The following is a 25252-nucleotide window of genomic DNA, read 5'->3' as shown; positions in this document are numbered from 1 at the left end:
TTTTTATGACTGAAGAAGAATTTATTTATAAGTACTCCATAGCCTTTTTAGAAATTTTCATGCATAATATGTTAAGGAAATCGTGGATATTTCCATTAATTTATTTCCATCGTAGTTAAAAATTAAAATATTTATCGAAAATTAAAATATTTCTCAATTTTATAATTGCAGTTTTGTGTATTTTACTTACAAAATAAATTATTATTAGTTTTACATTATGGTAAAAAATACACATCTTTGCAGCTTCGAAATAGTAACGATTCGAGTTTTGCTTCAAAACTTTTAGTACGTCAAATATGATATATCACGATTGAGATTTTAAGCTTAAGAGAGGAGGCTTCTAGCTTATTTTGAAGCTTATATTAAGATTAAAATAAACACCGATTTATTTATTTATTCTGCTGATTACAGCAGAGAGGGAGACTATAATTCGCATAATCTAGTCATAGAATGATAAATGAGTAGTAGCATTAAACTTCAGAATTTAACCTTAAATTTGCGAGTTTATAGAATGCGTGCAATACTTGCATAAATCTATAACTAACTGCACAGAAATTTATCAAAAACATTCGCGTAACAAAGGGTCAGTATTTAGTAAACAATCTAATTATATGTGTGCGAGAGACCACGATGTTTTTAATGAAAGAAGTTTGAATGCAAAACAAAAGTTATGTTCTCGGATATTACTTGAAATGACTTTCAATATTCTTGGTTATCATATATATCTAATCTCATGAAAATTCCATCATACAAAGGTTTTAATTCATTCATTTATTATTTATAAGGAACAGTTTATATACATAGTTATTCGGATGCTTCATCAGAATTGATAAAAGTGAGAACTTCTTCCTTGAATTCATTGTAAGAACCGACGTTGTGTCCTGCACCCTTTATTGGAAAAAGTTTGGCATTTGGAAATAGCTGTTTAATTTCTGGTTCAACTTCCCCTCTGAAAATGCAAAAGAATAATTAAAAATTTGAAAATCAAGCATTTGGTGCTTAAATATGCATATCATCAGAAATAAATGAAAAACAATCTAAGGAGAATATTCATGCAAAGTCTGTCAGGTCATAAGTATCAGGTCATCACATAAGTCTATTAGGTCTTATATTTTCGCAACCGCTGGTCGTAGATACAGTAACAAAAATATTTTAAATGACGCAAAATTTCATGTTTTGGCATTTTCAAATTTAATTTAACCAATTTTATAAAATTTACAAAACCTAACTTTTTATACGGTGCGCCAGTCCTTATACTCGTTATAAAAAATAAAACAAAAAAGGTTTGACTCTTGCACGACAAAAATTGACCCAGATATTTAATTTAAAATTTTGGGAAAGTTGACGTAATTTTCAACTTACCATGAGGTTCTATTAATAAATAAACTAGAATAAGTCGAGGTAGATCTTTTTCCCTTATATAACATCCAATAGTATTTTTTTGTGATTTACTAGTGCGTAATATTCTCTATTTATAATTTTGTTATAAATGGTATTTTGAAAGAATTTTCACGCAAGTAATTTATAAGTTTTTATACGCTAAAAATAGATATGTTATTAATATTCTCAAGAATTTTTTTCTAAAGAATTATTACTAACAATCATAAAAAATTCATTAAACTAAAAATATTTAAAATTTTAATTCCTGCAAATAATGTTACTATTTGGTTACGTGCCGATACTGCAGCATCCCAGAGTGTTTTCTAGAACACAGATTCCATATGATTCTGGAAAAAGAAAAGAAAAAAACAAAGGAGAAGGAAAATATTGTTTTTGAAAAAATCTCTGCTGAGCAATACATTTCATAACAATCTATATAAAAATTATTGTCATTTAATCTATTAATATCAGCGACTTTGTCTAAATTGATATTTTATTTTTATTTACATATAAATGCTTACGTACACTGCTCAAAAACTCAAAAAAAAAAAAGCGCGACTTAGGATATATATTAGATTTATATATAGCACTATTCTAACATAGGTATTTTGACACAAAATCGGACTTTTTCTGAAATAACATACCAATTTTTTTCCATATTTCGATTCTACGACTCAAATTATGCCAGAATACTAAGTTTTGTAAAAATCGTAAGAGTAGTTTTTAAAATATTAGCTCTCAAAATTTTAGCTCCTCAATGTTAATTGAATTTGGCAAATATTTATTAATATCTCTTTTTTTATTAAACTTTTTTGATTTTTCCTTTCACATTTCGAAATTTAGGTTCATTCCAAATAAAATTTACCCATTTTTTGTGTTTTATTTTTTAAATTTCTATTTTTAAATAATTTTTATAAATTTTTCGAAAAAAATTTTGAATTATAACCTATAAAATTTTTACCAGCATCTTAAAGTAGGTGTATTTTTAAGCATATCTGCAAAAAATTAGACTTTCTTATTCAAAATTTTCTAAGATATACACGAATTTACATATTTTCGCGTTTTAAAATTTGGCATCTTTTTTTTGAGCGATAATAACGCCAAATATGGTTTATGGATTTTTGTTACAGTGAATTGCCACAGCTATTTTTAACCTTAAATTTCAAGTAAAATTTTACGGAGAATTAATAATATGATATTGTTTCTCTCAAAGATGCGTAATAAATATTTATTAATACTATATGAAAAGCTATTTTTTTAAATTATAGAAGATATTATTCAAATTTTTAACTATTTTTTTAATTTCTTTCTTTCTTCCTTTTTTTAAAAAAAAAATAAGAGTAAATTTTTGTAAGAGTAAATTTTTACCTTCGGCGTTTTATCGTCTGCTACTTTACTTTAACTTCGCTTAATTCGAATTGTCTAAAACTGAGAATTTTCGTTTGATGTTTGTTTGAATTTTATGAAAATATTTTATGACATTAACTGCATAATTTATTTCTAAACAAACTGTTGCTTATGAAGTGGCTGAAAGAGAGGCTGATACTATCATCCATATTTTTAAATCACAGTGTATTTTTATAGAAATATAAGATTTAGAATAATCATTTTTATAAAAGTCAAATTATGATATAAACATACAACCCTCTAGAGACTGAATTAATGGAAGTTCAATGGTTATGTAGAAATGATCTGCAGCTACTTAATGGCTGGATAAGTCAGCAGGTTCTGGGGACAATCCTTAAAATTCTGATTTAGAATGTAATTGTCAAGAACTGAATCCTGATCATCAGTAGTATAATAAGTAATTATTACGGTTATAAATAAATCCTTCTTATAAAGTAAATACAAATATTTAAAAAAACTTTCTCTCTGAATGCAAATATTTTTAATTTTATATTAATCAAGATTGCACACGATATTATTTATTTACACTTCAATTTTTACCGTCAACTCTAGTAGAAGTTACAAATCAATTATATTTAATGAAGGATTGAATTGGATTGGTTGGATTATTTAATTATGGCAAAGCACACGAGGGCTATCTGCCTAAAGGGAGGGATGCTTTCGTGGAGGACTTTCTAAGGGAAACTGGCTGGTATACACGTTACACATGGAGAAATCCACGAAAACGCCCATGCAGCCAGCCCGTTAGCGGGATTCGAACCTCAGACCGAACTACCAGTGTTCAGCGTCTTTACCACTCGGCCGCTGGTGGGCTATTTAATTAAGGAATGACCATCTAAGTTTAGAAACAGCGTACCGTAACAGAAATTCAATTATTGTCGCCGTATCTTTCATGTTGCTCCCGATTGGCAAGCTACATGATTTTTAATGAGTAGTCGAGTTTTGCTAGTAACTTCACTTGGAAATCGCGCTTAAACTAGGTTAGTTGGTTATTTGAACATAGAAAGAACATGGGAGCTATTTGATTAAGATGCTTTCATAGAGAACCTTTGTAAGGAGAACATAGAAAACTATGAAAACCAACCATGCAGCCTGGGTTAGACGTCGCAACAAATAATTAGTATTTAACAATCTTCAAATGCTAGGCAACTGATGAGGCTCCAAGTAAATCTCCAATTTAATATTTTATTTGTAAATATTTAAAAAATATTGTTGTATTCTTAGACGCAAAAAGCAGAATTTAAGTTTTGTTAATTCGTTAGTTAACAACCAAGCCGTAGTGCAAATGAATATTCATTTTCTTTTGCAATAATTGTATTCACTTAATATTCTTGGAATATGAGCTAAAGAAGGAATGTTCTCGCAAGATTAAAGAAGTGTTTAAATCCAGTGATATTAGGTTTGTCTTACAAGCTCAGGATCAAAACGGTTCTGCAATTGCCGAGTAGTTGACTTGTAAATGGCTCTGAATTAAGCAGATGACTTTTAATCCTACGTTATTCAGTCAGAAAACGTATTCCAAATGTTTTGCATTGCATGACAATGCATCTTTTCATTATTCAATAACCAGTCGGAGAACCGCTTGTGTTCCGAAAATAAGTATGTGTACTCAATCGTCCTGCATGTTCTTCAAATTTCTCTTCTTGTGATTTTTTTTCTTTCCCTAAAACTAAAGTTGCCTCTCAAAGGAAAGTTTTTTGACATTGAAGATACAAAAGGAGTATGACATCTAATTTTAGAGGCATGTCAAAAACAGATCTCTACAAGCCTTCTCTTCCATTACATGTTGTGCAGTCAGACAAAAAGTTGCATCAGCGCAAATTCTATAATCTATTTTTATTACACTCTGATTACATTATTAACATACAGTGAATATATACTAAATCTTTTACTTCAGCTTAAGTAATTCGGAATTTTTGACGGAATTGTTGTCGGAACTAGGACTTAGAAGATAAGTCAAATTAAATATTTCGATAACCCAATAAATTCAAGGTCGAAGTTTCAATATTTGATTGGAGGGAGAGGAAATGTTTTCAGTTTGGGTCCATTACCCTAAGTATATTTGCTTCGATTCTTTATTTTTCCATAAAAGCAAAAAATTTACGCATGGTATACATATAACGCATAGCTTCAAATTAAAATTTAATAACCAGTTTAACAGAGTAGTTATAATTAAAGTTCCACATTGAAACTGTCATAAAAGGAAAACTACTGGATCAAATGCTATCAAATTTGGTAATCGTGTAAAGGTAATCGTGATTGAATTGGATTATTAAGTTACGTCAAAGCAGGGCTATCTGCCTAAAAAGAAGGATGCCTTTGTGAAGAACTTTCTAAGGCAAACACGTTGGCATACACGATACACATGAGAAAATCCACGAAAACGCCCATGCAACCAGCCCGTTTACCGGGATTCGAACCCCGAAGGGAACTACCAGTGTTCAGAGACTTTACCGCTCGGCCGTTTATGGGCCTTTATGAAATGGAAGGCGATAACTTTATTTAAAATGATTGTCAGAAATATCAAGATATTTCGAAAAGTTGGATGCTTTTTAATATACTTGCGGAATGCCTAAAGAAAAAGAGCAAGAATAAAGTATAATGCCTGAGGAAAAAGAGAAGAAAAATAAATGTTTGGGTAAAATTTAGTATTTGTATTTTTTTTAAATTTAAAACTTTTTAATCTTATGATATTTGATTCTTACGATTTCAAAAATAAAATATTTGACTAAAATATGAATAACATTTAAGAAACCAAATGTAGGATAAAATTGTGTAAAGCAATGGGCACAATGATAAAACTGTTTAAAGCAGTGTATGCAAGTCATCCTAAGTTAAAATGTCGGTTATACATCTCTCCTATTTATATATATCTTTTCTGAACGGAACATTGAAAGGCGTGTTAACTGTGCTTTACTGTATTTTCTCTTTTAATAAATGCAGTTTTCAAACGCATCGTAGTCTGGGTTACAAAGTATTCCTCCGAAAGAAACGCAATTCAAATAAATAAAATCAAATTCTGGAAAATTTATATTAATAAATATATTTAAAATGCTTAGTTCGAAGGAATAAATAGAAAATTTTAAAACAATTATCTGAAGAGACAATGAAACACAAACAATTAAAATAAAAGTATAAGAATTTAAAAAATACCTAAAATAATAACTATGACAAAAAATATATATAAAGAAAACTATTTGAAAAAAAATAAACGCTGAACCTTTATTACGCAGTTCGAATAGGTAAATAGAAATTATTTTTAAAACAGTTATTCGAAAAAAAAAAAAAAAAAAAAAAACGTGCAACTTAAACAATTAAAATGAAATTCGAAAAAGAAAAATTACTTAAAATAATAAGTTATAATTAAAAATATAATATAAAGAATATTATTTGGAAAAAAGGAACGATTGTGACTTTTTTTCCTCTCACGGGAAAGGAAACTAGGTTGCCATATATTAAGAAGTTCGCCAAGTGAAGTATTCTTGGCGCAAACTGACAAAAAGTGCCAACATAAATTTGTGAATTTCTCCGTAAATTTCGCTCCAAATTTTACAAAATTTCATATTTAGGCGTAATTTGAGTCGTAGAATCGAAATATGTAAAAAAAATTGGTATGTTATTTCAGAAAAAGTTCGATTTTGTGTCAAACTACCTATGTTAGAATAGTGCTATATATAAATCTAATATATATCCTAAGTCGCGCTTTCGAGACATAAAGAACGCAATTTGAATTTTGTCAATCGGCCCAGTAGATCGGGAGATATAGGACTGTCCCATTTTTTTTTTGAGCAGTGTACATTTGTTTGTGTACGGCCCATGACTATCATTTTCAACTTAAAGATGAAATATTTCAATCAACTTTTGTCATTAGAAATCAAGAACTTTGTACATAATTTCCTATAATAAGTATAAAATTTTGCCAGGTATAAGTGCAGAAACAGGGAGAACACATAAAAATATGGAGTTTTGTAGTTTTAAAAAAAATTATCTTTTTAAACCTAACAATGCCAAGACATGAATATTTGCATCATATGGAATCTTTTTGTAGATGGAAGTATATATTTACGATTAACGGTTGCGAAAATAAAGGCCTGATAAGGACTTTTGTGGACACGGTGTGTATGTGCATATACACATTTATAAATTCATCTGAAATTAAATAAAATTAAAAAAAAAATATTAGCGTTTTAAAAAGTAGTGCATAAAAATATCTCGAACCTGATGCAGATATTTATCATAAAAAATCATGTTTCACAAGTTTTCTGATTTTATGTATGGATTTCTTAATTTTAACAGGAAGTGAATTTAACTGGGTTATCCTCAGTTACGCATAAAATTATACGTGATGCTGCATATGAAGTGTGTTAAACTGCATATACGTTAAGCTGCGCATGAAATAATCAGTTTTTGGATGGGAACCGCATGCATTAACAGATAACACCCAAATTCGGAGCATTTCAGAATCAGTAAAGAACCCTAAAATTACTTAATGATGATGGACACTGCATTATTTTTTCAATTCATAACTAGTGTTGAAACGTTAAAGTATGGGTCTTTGAAGATGAACCCAAATCAACAGTGGTGAAAAGACAACGAGCAATGAGAAAATTAATGTATATAGTTTTCTTCAGATGTACAGAACTGGGGAAAGCCATTAAGTTAGAGGGATAGAAGGTAGTTAAATTTTTAGTGAAAAATAGGAGACTCATTCTGCAATACATCTTATCATTCAGCAAGATTGACAATTGAGTTTCTTGAGCAAAAGCACATTAAAGTACCCTGTTCCTGAATATACACCTTATTCTTCTGATCTTACCATGCGTGACTTTTGGTTATTTTTTAATTTAAAACAAGATTTACGTGACCGTCGTTTTTCGTTCCGAAGATGAGATTTAAGAGGTTATATATTTTGGATCATTTTCAAGAAATGGAGAGCGTGAAGCTTTTAATTTGTGCAAAGTTCGCCTGCAAAAGTGCATTGATGTTGGAAAGGACTACTTTCAACGCTTCAAAGATATGGCAAGTTTAACTTGTACCATTTAGCTGTATCTGAAACGTTTCAAAGTGACTATCATACTTCCAGTTACAAGAATGTATTAAATGACGCAAATATTCCTCTTTTGTCATTTTAAACTTCAAATAAACACTTTTGTACAAGTAACGAAATTATATTTTTATAATGTCCCTTGGTTAATTTTAGTAAGAGTTTATGCTCATTAAAAAAACATAAAGTAACTCCGGTACGACAAAAATTGACTTGGATATTTAATTTAAGATTTGAGGTCATGTTCTGGTGTCGTACACAAATTGAAGACCGAAATATAAAGTTAGGCAAAGCAACAATCTTGTGTTTGTTGTAGATTTTAGTCAAGTATGAGTTTATTCCTTTTAAATTTTTCATTTAAAAAAAACATTGTTTTCTTCTTTCCTGTGGGACCGTCAAAGTCGCAGCTGGTGTGACCAGAAGAGAAAGTAAGATATTTGACAGTAATCTCATATCTTTTTTTTTTTTTTGAATATCTGATGGAAGTTGTTAAAAGATCAAAATTTTACTTTGACAGATTGATTGGGTAAAAAGTACCTGGCTAGAGTCAGGCAATTCTTAATATTTCTGTGATGAGTCCGAATAAATTGTCATATTATTTGTTTTGACAAATCAGTTTTTCCAGAGTCAACAGGATATACGAAAAACATTTAAAACTATCGCTTCTGCTTTTTTTTCTGGCACAGAATTATTTTTCTTCATTATTTTTCTTCAAAGCATGCCTTGATTAGTCATGAAGTCCAGTTGTTTGATCAAATAAGTGATTGTATGCATGTAATGATAACACCGAGCTGCTTCTTTTATTGATAACTTCTTTTAACTTTTCATGAAAAATTCAGTTAACAAAGGAAGTATTTAACGATTTAATTGACAAAACCATTAGTGCCTTTGTGTTTTTATGGCTATAAATATCATGTAATTGCTCTTGTAGTCTATCGTTATATAAAAATCTGCAGAACATTGATTATATTTGAGATCATTATTCATTATTTCTTTTCTGATGAAAAAGAATTTTTCTCCAATGCATTCTTGAAAACACATTTTCTTTTCCTTTTCCTAATTATAGACCTCCATAACCTAAATTAATATGCAGTAATAAAAACAACATTAAGCCTAACCTGTTAGAACTCTGTGTTTAAAAAATTCGCGACGTAAATTATATCATAATTTGTCATAATTCATTAAACAATCATTGAAAAGGCGATTTATTATTAATTAAATGTTTTTTATTTCTTCTCACAGACATACGTTCAATAAATATTGCAACTAATTTCCTAGAATACTACCTTGTTTATTTAATTTGGAAACATTTCCGTTTACAGAATGATTCGAGAGCTTCGAGCTTCAATCGAGATATGTATTTTGCAGTATGCGCAGCGAAAACGTAACTTTTGTTTACACAAATAGGACCGCTATTTTTATTTATATATCGAATTTCGTTATTCCTAAAATTAGAATGGTCAAGTAATGGCAATGCGTCTAAATACGCAACTATTCGGTGTTACCCTTTTTTAACTCCGCTCTTTACTAAGCGGGATAAAGGGACTAGCCTGAAACCGCCGGTCTAAGACTGATCCCGAGCAGTCAGATTTTCTCAATTCATTCAGCATACTCGGAGGAATTTCGAAGTTGATGGTCGTCCTCAGAACATCTGAAGGAATCTTAAATAGAGCCCGGCTCGTGATAATAAACCCGCCTTAAGTATAGATCTTAATGAGCACAGTAAACAACGAGCGGAAATAGTGAGATAAAGGCATCCAGTTCGTTATGACATGAAAATGTTTTTAAACAAAATATAATTAATGAAATAAAGTTAAAGACAGTTATTGAATACATACACTTTAAACGGCGATTCGGTGCCATATGCAAATAACGCTGGCCCGTTGTATACCCCTGTGCTGTTGGTAAGTTGAGCTAAAGGATTGTTTGCGACCCTAGCCAGCACTTTCATATTGAATTTCCATCGACATTTGCCGTCTGAGCAAGTCAAAGGTAAGAGGTCCGCATCTGATTCCTTCCGTAATTCTGTCAGATTGGCCTATAATAAATAAATCAAAAAATATTTTTTATTAATTAAAAGTAAAATATTTAGAGGGGAAATAAAACTAATATTAATTAATCTTTTCAAACAAGCTTTGAAAAAAAAAACTAATAATGATTTATTGTTGTTTTCTAAGTCTTGGTTGGAAGGTGCTATAACTGTAATGCTAATTTTAAATGATGAGCATAAGGTTTTATTTGTCTTAAATTTTAGAATTGTCTAAGCATAATAATTTAGAATAATAATGTTTAAAGAAAGAAAAATATTTTAGAGTAATAATGTTTTCAAAGAAATCGTAGAAATCTTTTTAGGAACTGAATTACTGGTGAATGTTGTAAATTATATGTATGTCAAAAGGCTCTAAGCGACTTATTTGAAAATTCCCTTAATATGCAAATATTTTTTTCTCTGCGAATCTCTGGTATTAGAATCCTAGAAAATATTTACACAGAGATATCTGTAATTTGCATGTTATTAAGCATATTATACATTGCGGTATTGTAAAACTAAGTAAAAGGGAAAAATCAAGTTTTCGGAAGGAATACTGCATGAAACTCAATGTACAACAAAAAAGTGTGAAGTAGAAGAAACATAAAATTTGTATAATACTAGCAATTATAGATTACCTGTGTCAAGTTAACTGACTTACGAATTAACTGGGCTCTGTCTAAACAAGCTTAAACTTTTTGTTGTGGAATTATGAAAAATTTTGATCGCAAGCCATCAACGCAGAACAAAACTGTCTACGGAAAATACAAAAAGACGAAGAAAGTTGAAACTTTCTAGGGATAACAGAAATGATAACAGATCATATTAACTGGTAATTGATTTTGAAGAAAAATAATTTCTGGGAGTATACTTTTCGCACAGATTCCATTTTAAGTACTCCGTACCAACTCTGAAATATGCCTTTTATACATTTCTAAATTATTTTGTGATTCGAAAACACCAGATTTTTATTTCTCTTGAAATATGGCAAATACTAAATTGACAGATGGACGTTATTTTCTATAAGCTACGTGTAAGCAGGAAATACGTTTTAATGATTAATATCGCATGAGGATATTTAATTCTATTTCTATAGAAATAAATCGGATATAAGCAGAATATTTTCCCAACATGTACGAATTATGTAAAAAAAATTTGAAGGATATATTGAATAGATAGAAAATTTTTACTAATACGTTTTTATTGAACTTAAATTTGTAACTGTGAATAGTAAATATATCTTCTTTGTTACTGGTACATTATTTCGAAATTGTTATTGAAAAGTGAACAGAAAGCTTGCTCGTCAAACATAAACAAATAAACATCTTCTATATTATAGGTAATACTAAGTAGGTAAAGTAATAATAGGCACAAAACAAGTGAGGGGGCCTGGAAGCAGGACTGGAGGAAATGCTTTTCGCTATTCAATATAGTTATCTGCTATTCTTAAACTCTGCCGCCTTGTGCAGCCACTAAGATTTCACTACCTCCTGGCGCCGAATCTGCGTAGAGTGCCTCCCACTGTATTCTAAGATTCTTTCTTTCTTTTTTTTTACATTTGTGTTTCATATGTTTGTTGTGTTATATTGTGTTTTCATATGGGAAAAAACCTCATGCAGTGAGTCTATTCGATGTGTAGCAAGTACCAGTATTAAGTGATTTTCAACCATTCTATTTTATTATGTTCATAATTTTAAATAATTTAAAAAAAGGATTCAACTGTTTTAAAACAAGCAATAACTAAACACTAGCTGTTTAATTATATTTTGTGCTGTGCGAGTAAAATTTAAGATGTAATACGGAAGAGTACATCCTATTCTTTAAGATGCAGTGCATATTAGTTAATATACTGCCGTTTCTACGATGTACAGCTGTCACTAGTTGAATTTCCTGTTAGCAGATTTAGGTGTGTATATGGCAATCCTTTCGGTAAGTGATACGGTGAGATTTAAATTAAATTTCAATATATTTCTTAAAATAACATGCCGAAGAATAAATTTTAAAAATAATGAAGCTACTTGAATTGGCGTAAGTTTTGCATAAAATTGCATAGACTATCTTCGAGGGTTTGAACAGAACTTTATTCAACTATAGGACTGAAAATGACGAAGTGGATTGCCTGTGCTCACGCGATAACAATAAATCAGAAAATTTGAGAAGTTTTCAATTAAGGAATGAAGCACATCATTTGGTGCTGTCTATTGACAAAAAGTGAAAACAGCTATGAACTAATTTCCTTGAAGCTTTTCTACAGTTGTTTCCACTTTTATCAATAGATGGCGCAGGTAGATTTATTTCTTTCTCCAACCGGAACCTTCTCGAATCTTCCGGTCTGTTGTTATCGCTTGAACACAAGCTCTTCTGCTCAGTTATTTTCACTTCTGCCGCTAAAGATGAAGGCTGTATTAAAACCTCTGAAGGTAATTTATGTAACTTACACTGAATTTCCTTGCTACAGCATCTCCAACATTCATTTATGTAATTGATTTAATTTGGTTTAAGGGTGAAGCTGACCCGCCTAGCCAAATCAATGTTTAGACATGAAATCGTAGAGAGACTAGCCCGTGCGAAAACAAAAACTAATCTTGCTCCCTAATACATATCGTAGACATTTTAAAGGGATATAAACAATCCGAAATTTAATTAACCTAATAATTTTCCTTCGTTGCAATCTGGTGAATTTTGACAGACTGTAAGTATAACTTCCCAGTAAGAATCTGAAAGAACAAATGAACGGCAAAGAATTAGTGGCTTTGAATAAGTTTACGCATACGTATTTGTTTACTTACAAGAGGCAGAAGTTTTTTTTTTTTTTTTTTTTTTTTTTTAGGTTATCATCGGTTATTGGTTTTGTAACCAATCTCATTGTGACTTAGTAACTGACAGTTTTTACCTACGGATTTGAGTATATTTTAATGTCGGCAGTAACTTATCAAAAATAATTGAAGGCCGTTCAGTGTAGGCAGTAAGGCAGACCACTCAAGTAAAATATGAAGCACCACATAATCAAACTAGCTTGCGCAAATGGGAATTATTTATAAAAACTTTATTTCAGCAGTTTAAAATTTAATGTTTTAAGTATGAAAAACTTAAATAACGAATTATCAAGCCACACTTTAATTTAAAAACACTGAAAAAAAATTCAGCAACCGTGTAGACAGATATAGTTTTATTTCAGTATGTTACCTGAAGGAAGTTCTTAAAATTTCGTATCAAATAAATATTTATTAATGTCTTTTTTCGCTATTTTTAAGTAGTAAGAAAACATTTAAATTTGATTATTTTTAGCTAAGCACTTAGTAAATATAACCGATAATAAATAACCAAATTAAGGAAAAAATATAGCATACCTTTCGTAACTGACTGTTTATGAAAGTAAGCACTGCCTTTTTAGCACTTTTCTCATCAGCATTTTCAGGAATAATTTTTAGTGATTCATTCAGCAACGCTACAGTGTGTTTTATGTCAGTTAAAGCACCCTTACTTACGCCGTTTGGTCTCATGTCCCCGACAATCACTTTTTCAACTCTGTCAGGCTGTTTAAATGAAATTTTCATATTACGAACGCATTAAGAAATTAACTATTCATATCTGAAAAAAATGCATAATTTACAATACAATTATGGTAGACATTTCCCCACACTTTTAAAAGAAAGAATATCTAATTTTAAATCACCGTCTATTTCAATATTGTACAACGCTCAGTCAAAAACAGTCGTATATAAACAAAAGTAAAACGATTTGAAACTTACGATTAAATTTTTCAAATCACAAGTTCAGGTTTCCGTTTCCTTTTAAATTTAAACTATTTAAAAATATGCGTTTTATAAAATAATTAGGTTAAAAGTCAAGTGAAAATTTATATGTATCATTTTTCATCGCGTATTTCCCCTATTTTTTAACTAATTTTAAATCGAGAAGAGAAAATCGAAAACGAGAGGGGAAATCTATGAGAGCAATTTAATTTCTGAATAACGCGGTTAGAATAAGAGCATAACAAATGAAAATAAGTCATGGGTAAACTATAGGTAACTACCACAATATTATTTTTTTAAAAGAAACCTACATTCCAATGAGAAAACATAGTAATATTAACTATAGAATATCTGACAGATATTGAGCTGATACGTAACGGTTACTGAAGCAAGTGAGACGTGTCCGGCTCAGTTATCTTGTTAAACTTCAAGGGTACCTCACATGAATGAGTCTTGACCTCAGTTCCTAAGAAGGACAGCTAAGGAAGGATGTAGAAGGAACGCGAACTAAAAGCGCGAATATCGAAAGATCGAATACATCAGCAATAGATAGGGCTGAAATGTAAATAAAAGAAGTAAAATCACATGTTTATAAAGTTTCTTAAGTGTTTTTATCTTTATGATGTTCTTATAAATGATCAAGTCTAGCTGTGTGGTGTTCTGTGGCGGAGTTGGCAGCATCGCCGATTAAGCGGATTAAACTACCTGAAAGCTTTAAAATATATGTTCTGACTTTCCGGATAAAATGAATACCAATGATGGTTGAAGAGTTCAAAAACAATGTTAAAAGATTATTTCAAGAAATAAGACTGGCGAACAAAATTCAACTTATTATATGAAATTAAAAATTTCATTCTTATAGAATATTTCTTTTGATTCCAAATTTTTTTTTATGAAACGTTTTCATTGCTCAAGATATTTCAGTAATTGCATGAGTTAAAAAGATATAAAAATAAGAAAAATACTTACTACTACCAATATTACTTTTACTATATTATATCATCTCAAATGAAACTTTATTTATATGCATAAAAATATGAGAATTGAAGTTTCGGTTGTACTTTGTTTAAAGAATGTTCCTTCTACGAGATCAGCGATAGTCAGCTAATATATCTAGATTTAATTTTTCTTAGTAGCATTTTTTAGTTTTTGCTAAGTCTTCGAGTAAACGTTCCACATATTCATCAGGCATTCCTCCGATGTTTTCATGGAAAAAGAATAATCTGATTGAACTGTGTGATTATCTCTGATAAATTACTAGAAACAAATTGCACCGTAAAATACTTTAAAAATTGCTCATTAAAATGCATTGAATTTGTACAGCTGCAATAAAAGCTCAAAGTCTATATTTTGGAGAATAAAATCTGCAGAATGAAAATAATTCTCTGATTCATCGCTTGACAAATAAGGAATTAGCTTCAATTTCAATAGTAGGATAAATTTTAGAAAACACTCTATGGATAAAGTTATTTTCTCTCTTTCTTCCTCATTTGAACCTCGCTCAACTTCTATTAGGAGCTGTTAACAGCTCCGTTTTTACATTCAACACAACATCGAATAACTCCTTCCGCCCTTTAAGATATGCGCAGCATGACTAAGCACGTGATGAACAATTTTCTATTTGAAATGTAAAAACTATTGCTGTTAAGTACTAATTCTTCTTTTATGAAATTTTTAAATGTCATGCTCAACTTTTTATCTGCATAGTTTTCCATTACAGCTGTATGTATTGTTACTGTAGTTGGACTATTGCTGTATCAATCATACGTCCTATCAGGATGCGAATACGAACTGATGACAAATGATTCAATGAAAGCAAACCTCCCTGATAAGTGAAGAAGGTTCCATTAAAATAAATGTCAGCCTGTGCAGCTCCAGCATGGCAAATGTTCGTGTAACATCTGATACTCATATTGCATTGCGCTTTGTCATTCCATAAAATTTTTCAAGCATAAGAAAACTAATTCATTTTCTGTTTTCCGTTTAAGCACTCTCATATTCTGAGTATAGAGCTTTCCGTCTATAACCATATCATCACTTGAAGTTTAAAAGATACTATTATTTTTGTTGATAATAAATTCTGTACGCGGGATATTTGATTCTGGAAATAAGAGGAAAATACATGTATCTCAATCAGAATAAATTTAGATACCATCAAAAAGGAAGGACATTTTGTATTGAGGAAATAGTGAGGCTTAGGTATAAAGTATTATTTCTGCATTCCAGAAGGTTGTTCGCAGAAGCTTTGCGACGTATCGAAGTGCCACTGTTTATAAAATGCATAGCAATTTCCTCTTCGCTGATTTTAAGTTAATCAAGCTAATCTAGATACGCATGAACGAGTGCATGAGCATCCCGTAGTTAATTTCACGTCATTCTTAAGATACGTGTTCTTGAGAGATGTATGCTGATATCTTTAGGCTATTGTACCATGCTTTCTAATTTTGATCTCCTATTAAAATTTTCCTTCGATAATACACACACACACAAAAAGAAGACTAAATAAAAAAGCCAAAATTTCTTTAAACAATTGAGAAAATTTCGTTTTCGAGCGTCCAAATTTTTCGTTAACTCAAACTCTAACACAAACCATAATGATTATGAATTAATTAAAGAATATCTAGACACATCATACTAAAGCCTCTTTTATGATATTTTGCCTACATCATTTGTAACAGAATGTATACAATTTATTGCACATATCACTTCTTCATAATAATGGAAATAAATCATTTTGCCATACAATTAAAACTGGAGTTTGTTTTATTTCTTTGTATTCTTTTGCACAGAAGAATTTCTGTGGTAGTTTAAAATTACTCCGCACGAAAAATCTCTATATAATATATTATAAGGTATTTATCCCACTTCCCTAGTGTGCCTTCGTGGTGTAACGGTAGCACGCTCGGCTGGTAATCCAGAGATCCGTGGTTCGATTCCCGGCGAAGGCGGTTGCGTATTTTTCATCTTTTATGCTTCCAATTAACCTAATGACTCTACAATATAAAATATAAATTTCAGTTATTTTATGAGGAAGTGGGTTTAAATATAATTGGAGAAACTTTATTATAAGTAGTTTAATTCCAAAGTTAGCAATTATTCTCTTTTCACATGGTTTGATTATTACCAAATAAGAGCAACTTTATTATAAGTAGTTTAATTCCAAAGTTAGCAATCATTCTCTTTTCACATGGATTAATTATTACCAAATATGATATGGAAATCTCATATTTATTTCTGGGAAATGTCTAGTTTTATCTCAGATGTGGATTTAAAAGTTAGGCATTTTTAGGTTTATGAAATTAAAAAAAAACTTACAAGAAATCTAATTATAAGACTTTAAGATTTATATTTTAGACATGACTTCCTTAGAAACATAATTGTTCCTTATAATAAGCCAAGAATTAGCAACAGAGTGTAAACTGCTCGGTCGAGAGCTAAACGATTTTACACCAGTTTAAATTTGATGATATTTAAGTTCCTTTCTGCTATCTTACAGCTTCTGGAGGTAGATCAGCACTAAATTCTATTTAGTTGCTAATCATCCGCTATTAGAGTCAACAACTAAAATTCTTGAAAAAATATTTTTCAAATGTGAACTTACATTTTCCAAAGATACATGTACTGCCACTTTTCCTCCAAGGCTAAGTCCTAGTAAAACGGCTTTTGACATACGAAGATTGTCCATAAGTTCCACAATGTCTTCTGACATAGCAGCAACGTCGCTGCGATCATCCCAAGGACTATCTCCATGGTTTCGCAAGTCAGGCGCGCATACCTAAAAGACAAAGTTTTCAATTAGAACTGAAAGCATAAACAAAATTTTCTTATAAAGTAATATTAATAGGAAATTTATTTATTTAAAGTTAGCCTGCTATTCTTGCATCTGTTATTTTTTGCTACGAAAAGTAATTTATTTTTCTTTCTAGTTTAAAAGCAAAATAACGCTTGTTTTTCAGAAAAACTTTCCAGTTTGTAAGGCAGAGTTAAAGCGACTTTTCATTGCTTTTGTTGTTTATCACTAAGCTAGAATAAAGTAAAAAATTCCCATTCGTTCTATTAATCAATACCTAATGATTCACCTCCCCACCCAAAAAAATTATTGCGAGAAACATTCTATTTGTTATTCCAAATAATAGTGCTGATATTTTTCTAATAACTAAGGGCACAATGATAACTAAGGACTATTTTGACTACAAATAATAAAGTAATTCAAAGAAATCTACATGAATAACTACAGCATTACTGTGTAAAAAATATAAGTTTTTTAAAGTAAAAAAAATTCTAGCAAAGTAGTTTTTTTAATATGATAAGCATACTTTGGTTTGATACATACCTTTCTGCCTGTTTTTAAACAGAGATGCTCCTGGAAACCTCTCCATACCTCTTTTGAACCTAATACTCCGTGTATCAAAATTACAGGAGCTTTTTCTTCTGTCTCCTCACCTAAAGTTATTTTCATACAGCTATATGATAAATCCACTGGCTTTATTCTGGAAAGAAGTAGCGTTATTAAAAAAACACTGAATTTCAAATTTTGGTCTTTGTGAAAAATTAGCTCTACTTACTTTATGTCTTAAGTGATAATTTTTCCGCAGCGTAATCCGCGAAAATACTAGGCATGATTAAATTTTGTTTTAAAAAAATTGTTTTGTAATTATATATATATATATATATGTGTGTGTGTGTGTGTGTGTGTGTAAGATATAAGAAAATACAAAACTGCTTTAAAAACTATTGGCGACCTCAAAATTAATATTCTAGATTTGGTGTTCTTCCCCTAAATTCCTCTGTTCTTCCAAATTCGAGATCCTTCCATGATTATATAACAGCCTCAAATTAACCTATCATAGCTTGTCTCTACAATTACATCAGACTTAGTATAAATACCGCTGGCGAATGTCATTCGTCTCCTAGCTTCCGCCATGCCAACATCTACGCTGCTTTGCTTCTCCGTCTAAAATGCCTGCGTCTTATCTTTTAAAAAACCAATGTACATATAAATTTATCATATTTTCATTAAGATTGAATCATAGAAATGTACCGGATTTCATTATGATTGGATAAATATCTACTGAGATGATTTTATATGTGTGGAAATAAAGACTGTGAATATATATGTATGTATGTATATGATAGTGTAGATGCTGATTGTACATATAGCTAAGCTGGTGTAAGTCATGCATCCGTTTTTTTAACAAATTTTCAAATCTTTAAAAAATAGGAACGACATATTTGCAATAAGTAAGAAAAGCGACGACAGTAAGCTAGCATGAGAGATATGCGGGAAATGAAATGCGGCATGTCCTAGATAAACTCTTGATTCAAAATAAATCAGTTTGAGTCCATCTTTATTCTGATTGGCTAATTCAAATTCAGTTCGCAAATTTTAATGTTATTGGTTGAAGCTTTTTGCAAGTAGTCGGTTTGGAAAGAATACAGTTTATAAGCAGTTACTATTTTAGGATAGGAAAGGAATACAACTATTCAAGAAGGAAAGTTAAGGGTCTGCTGCAAATTAATATACTTATTTTATCTATTTTTTTATTGCATATACATACTCTGCCATACACATCTCTCTAATTCTATAAATATCTACAGCTACCTAGTTTTCTACCTCGTTATAGTAATTTATTAGAATTTTTTAAACTGCATGTGTACGTTCGACACTCATTAAAACAAAATACCCGGTGCACATTTACCATAGTCACATTACAATATTTTATAATGCATAGACTTGATAAAAAGGGAACTCCTAAAATTAGTTATATTTTTTGGACGACCTGGTAGGTGTCATATACTAAATAATGAGTTTTGCTGAGATTCATTTCTTTTACTGCTATTTTAGGTTCGCACTTTTAGTTTTAACTAACCAAGTTTCTAACCTAATCTTAAACAGTCAAGAATTTATCTAGCAGGATATGTACATAACTAATTTTCTCTGAAAATGAAAGGAATGTTATAAAAATAAATAGGAAATACTTTTAAAAATAAAATTAAAATTTGAAATTAATTAAAAAATTTTAATTTAAAATGATGTAAACAAAAATATTAATGCACAGTGAATGTGAACCCTGATTGTTTTCTTTTTAGATGATTTCTTTAATCTAAATAAAGTTCTTAGAAGGCTGTCGATTTTTATTTAACTTTTACCATTTGTAAAATTTGGTATTTATTAGTTAAACTGTGATACTTAGTGTGTATAGAAATATGTGAAAAGAGGGCACCTGTGTTCAACGCATTATGATAAATTTTCGTCAAAGTGTTAATTAAATAATGAAAGCAGTACTAGGTTATTGTGGTAATCCAAAATGATGATAACGTTAAACAACTGGAGAAATCCAAACATTTCTATGCAAAATATACTTTAAAAATAACATATAAAATTTCAAGAAAATATCTTTTCAAAGTAAAGCTTAAAATTCATTTTAAAGGAAAACGACTTTTGAAGCAAATTATATCCTGTCCCTATTTTTGGTTTCTCCTTATATTTGTGAATTTACTCAAACAGTCGGCATACATGGATACTAAAGGCGCACAGAGCGTAACAGTATCCCTTTTGCTTAACGCTACCAAGAGAAAGAAATTATCAATATTTGAAATTCGTATTGCTTTAAACAACATATTTTTATGATTTTACCTAATGGAACAGCATTATTTTCCTCTAGTGTAGTTTCAACTCTAAATTTGAACTCTATCATGTTTGCATTGTTGAGTTTGGTAAATGTTTTGTTGCACTTACTCTTTATTAAATAAGATTAAGTTAATCGTTTTAATTTTAAACAGAAATTGCAATCTATAAAAGATTAGTCTTAAAATAATAATCTGGAAAAGATTAAAAACATCCATACTGTAACTACATAAAGAGATATGTTTTTATGTATAATTAAAAAGAGGAAAAAGAAAAGACGTCCTATTTCTTTATGTGAAAATCAAACCTAGAGCAGACAATTGTATTAAAACCTTGTTTTAAAAATAAATTTAATAATAAATATTTATTTGTGTACACAAACATTAGTAATTTTATGTTATTTAAGTTCCTCAGTTTCTTAAATGCATGAGATTATGCGTTACTTTTAAATTAAATATGCAAAGTGTGGTTGGAACGCAAACACAAGATGCTATTAACGCAACGCAGCGTATGATTAAAATGAAGGAAATTTTAAGATGATGTTCCAGTTTTTCTAAACCTTTTTCGATATTTATCAAAAAAGCTGGCTCGGAAGATGAGAAAATAATCTTTTAGCAATTTTATTTTTTTCTACAACCATTTTCTTGATGTTATTAAACAATATATTTTTTCAAACAGAAAACAAACAACAAATACTATCAGCCTCTTTGTTCAATAATATGTTCTATTAAACAAGACATTTAAACATAATTCTTCTTTCAAATGAGCATGTAAATTATGCACTTACTTAGGAGCGTCAATAGGTACAGATGTCGATATTCCCAAGAAAAAAATAAAGCCTATAACTCCTGGCAGAAACATTTTGAAACCTGAAAATAAGTGTATAGTTAAAGGAAAACGAGGCGGTGCATATAAATGAAAAATACATTTACTATTTATATTTAATATTTTGTGTTCATTGATTGAAAGTTAATGACAAGAAAATGACATTATGTCAATGCCCTATTTGATAATTTAAAAAGAAAAACAAAATTTTCTAAATTTACGTTTTAACGAAATAATTATGTTAGAAGATACCATAACTATAGCAATTCATGAGGTAGATCACATTTAATAAAGTTACCAGTATACTATACTAAGACCACACGCAAACCATTAACACAATAAAGGTAGTAGAAAATTAACACCTACCAAACGCAAACGTTTCTGAGACTAAAGCAGACCTGCGAAGTAGTTCCATATGTCCTTCGCAAGTATCCAAAGTCCAGACGTTTTTCGATAAAACAAACGAAAGTATGTATGATTTTGTTTCTTTCAGTTCCGGTTGAAAGATTATTACACGAAATAAAGATTATACAGTATTCCCTCAAGTTAAAATATCTTTGCTTAATTCAGTTGTGATTCAGGATTTTATTATTTACATTACGTTTCTCTAAAAAAATTGGTTATTTAAATTATTGAAAGGGATATATCATTCTGAAGTAAGACTGATGTACCATTTAAAAATATAGTGAAAAAATTATTTTCATTCAAATATCTAATTACTTTGTTTTCTATGTGAAATTAAATTTGAAGTACAAAAACGAAATTTTGAACTATCTTATAATAAATATAATATCTTATAACTCTTAAGTTATGTTTCTTTTTGTCTTATTTAGATTACAGCTTAAGAATCCTTTTTATTTCATTCAAAGATACAAATTTTTTTGCCTCATGATAATTTCAGATTCCTTTCTTTATAAATAGAAGGGATGTATTTGAGGTTTACAAAACTGTAGGACTTTAAAACATTTACTTGCTGAGAATTTTTACTTTGAGACAACGTCTGCTAGGTCACTGGGACTCCCAACCAAAACTCCCGGCATTTATTAAATTTTGAATAGCAGGTTTGACGCGTATTCGAGAGGTCCGTGGTTCGAGTCCCGGGAGGGCATCGCTCATTTTTCATCTCTCCTGCTTCGAAGCAACCTAATATCTCTACAATTGAAAATATATATTCATATTTTACAGATAACGCCTTCGTCCTTATATTCTTTGGAAACAATTGCAGTATGTTTGCAATACAGGTTTTGTTATAATAGGCAAGTAGTATAATTTAAAACTGTGTAGAATTAATAACGTAATAAACATAAGCAACATGTAATATAGCTGAACATAATAGAATTTGGAAGCACATTTTTGAATTACCGGTAATGGGCAATTTTGAAGACAGAAAATCTTCTATACTTTGTAAGTCTCATTAAATTTGTAAGAACATAAGTAAGTTCGTTTCAGTTTGCTACAATTCATAGTAAGTTCACTACAGTTCATTGTAGTTTCGAAACTAAAGAGTAGCTTTACAAGTAGCATTTGAATTACCAGTAATGTACACTTTTGAAGCCAGAAATTCTTATATAGTTTGTAAGTCTTGTTAAGATTTTAAGAACCTAAATAACTTTATTTTAGTTTACTATAGGTCATAATAAGTTCATTTCAGTTCACTACAGTTCTTGCAGTTTTGAAATTGAAGAGCAGCATAATTGCATATTATAGTTCTTTAATTTAATAGTTCATTACTTCAATAGCTCATATATTTATAGTTGTTTTGTAAAATAAAATAAATAATTTCCTAGAAGTCCATTATTGTTACAATTTACATAATACTTTATGACATTCATAATAGTTAATTCCTTTCAGTTGAAACAAAATAGTTTTGTCATACTAGTTCTGAGTAATAAGTTTTTACCAATAGTTGAGTTATAATAGTTGGAATAGTTTATTTATAATAGTTTATTCATGATAGTTAATTTAAATTAGTTCATGAATTTTGTGAAAGTCCATTAATGATATTTCTACACATATTCTCTTATATCCTTTATAAAATATAATTTTTTTATAAAGTTGCATCAAATGATGTATAACATAATTTAGTACTTATTCAATAGTTCGCATATAAGAAAAAGTTCTTCATAGTAGTTCATTCATAATATAAAATATGCGGCAAAACCAATATATCTATAATAATATTTCATCTATAGTAGTTTTCATAACAGTTTAGTCAATTTAGTTCATTTGTGATAGTTCTTCATAATATTTAATTTATAATAGTTTATTACAATATTTTGAGAGACAATCTTGAATCGATTTGCACTTATTTTGATTGGTTAGGGTATAAAATACATTAATTTGCACAAAGATCGTCTCCTATAGATGATAAGTATTTTATATTGTTTTCTAATATATACATTTTTTAAATGCTTATTTTTAATTGAAAATCTGAGAAAGGCTTTGGTATTTGACGTAGGTAATTTGTTATGAGTTGATATTGTTAATGAACATTTAGCTGTATAATGGTCACTTTTATCCCCACATTCACATAGATCGGAGTTTGAGATGTTTCTGCTGAAAAGTATGTAGGGAATGGGACGTGACCTGTACGGAAGCAATTTATGTAGTGATTGACCGTTGTAAATTTTTGGTTAACATGGAGAGCAATTTGATAGAATCGTCTTCCTGTGTCGATATTTTGCCACTCACTTTATCAGGTTCAATTGTTCCGTCTTACTTTCTTCGGGAACATGCAAGGACCTGACTCAGACAGAGAGCTCACTAAAGCTATGTTCAATAACTGTGGGAAGTAGACAGAATACACAAGAAGGGTATACAAAACCCTTTATTTTTCTCTATTTACAATAATTTCCGTACTTCGGAATACAAAGACCCACTACTCGTGGTCTAAACGTAAGAATATAAAAATATAACTAAACGCTAAGTTTGAAATAATAAACGTGGAAGATTGGCCTTATATCAACAGGAAGCCGTATGTAGTACAGAGAACTGTGAACAAACACTACAATACGTTTAAAAATTATCAAAAGGATTAAACCTCTGGCCTGGAAGGCAACCAGCAACTGAGTAAAACTTCTAAGGTAAGCGGCCTGCTTCGACTAACTGCTTCCTCCCTTTCGCTTGGCAAAAAGCCACAACTTAAATACTTGGCGTTCGCCAGACAAACTTTGCATAAATACATTAACGCTTATAATTCTGGCCGGAAGTAGAAAATAAGAAGTGATAGTAAAGATTTAAAATAAAATAAACGTTAGTAAAACTTAAGATCCTTACATACTTCCCGCCAGAGTTAATTAGTTTGAAACTGAGGTCTAAAACGACCTTGTTGAAAACTTTTAGCTCTAGAATCTAACGCGAGGCCAATCTTTTACAAACATTTTTCGCTAGAAACTAGAAATTTAAAAGAAAGAAATTTGTTTTTACAATAGCAGCTCCCAGGACACGCAATTTTTTCATCTGTACTGCATCTAAACAGGAGCTTTTATTCAAATCTGGTTCCTTCCAGAGATCTGGAAGGAAAACTAGTTTAATGAAATGTTACACAATGAAATGGCAAGTAACATGTATAATTATATTTCTCTTAACATTCTTATTTCATTCATGACTATTTTAATTATCTGTCCCCGTGCTCTCTGACATGTGTTGTAAAAGAACACCAAACACGAATGTGTTTATGTCTATGTGTTCAACACTTCCTCCTACAATCAAAGCACTAACGTGTTAAAAATTCAACATACCAAGACCTCGTAACACACCCTAACTTCAACTCTAAACCCTGAGGTACTATTCTGAAAGTGGCTAACTCTGAAGTGTAGCGTCAGAGAGCCTAACTACATTCATTCAACCTTTAACACATATTCACCATGATTTAGTCTTTTTACAGTCACACGAAAAAAAAAGTTTTAACATTACTTTCACTTTTACCATATCACGGTATTTCCTAACATTTGAAATAACAGTTCACATTGTATATAAGAACATATTAACATGCCGTTAATTTTACGCATTTGACAACATACATTAGAAGTACATTGTTAACTTCTATTCTTTTCAAAGCAAGTGCCAATTTTTCTACATTGAAATACTTCATTTCAAAAAGTCTTTCAGACTAAAACTTCTTTCTTGCCAGAATGTTTTAAATAAAATTTATACACTAACTTTTACAATATTTAATTCTTTAC

General features: G+C 30.0%; 1 protein-coding gene across 2 annotated transcripts; it reads right to left on the bottom strand.

Moving 5' to 3' along the window:
• Positions 1-750: 750 nt before the first annotated feature.
• On the bottom strand, positions 751-21453 carry LOC118201297 (sn-1-specific diacylglycerol lipase ABHD11-like). Of its 2 annotated transcripts, none has more exons than XM_035373378.2 (7): positions 21435-21453; positions 21031-21112; positions 17949-18105; positions 17217-17390; positions 13211-13396; positions 9670-9869; positions 751-949 (listed from the first exon to the last, which is right to left on the bottom strand). In XM_035373378.2, the coding sequence occupies exons 2-7, from the start codon at positions 21102-21104 to the stop codon at positions 805-807; spliced, it is 936 nt and encodes a 311-aa protein (XP_035229269.2). In that variant the 5' UTR covers positions 21105-21112; positions 21435-21453; the 3' UTR covers positions 751-804. The 2 variants fall into 2 exon arrangements, with proteins under 2 accessions (XP_035229269.2, XP_035229270.2); XM_035373379.2 differs by lacking the exon at positions 21435-21453 and adding an exon at positions 21290-21308.
• Positions 21454-25252: the final 3799 nt, after the last annotated feature.

Source organism: Stegodyphus dumicola, chromosome X1 (assembly GCF_044657685.1).
Source record: "Stegodyphus dumicola isolate Sdum_Otavi_A_Nest chromosome X1, ASM4465768v1".
Lineage (NCBI taxonomy): Eukaryota > Metazoa > Arthropoda > Arachnida > Araneae > Eresidae > Stegodyphus > Stegodyphus dumicola.
Note: the sequence above shows the minus strand (reverse complement) of the source record. Positions and strands in the feature narration are given on the sequence as shown.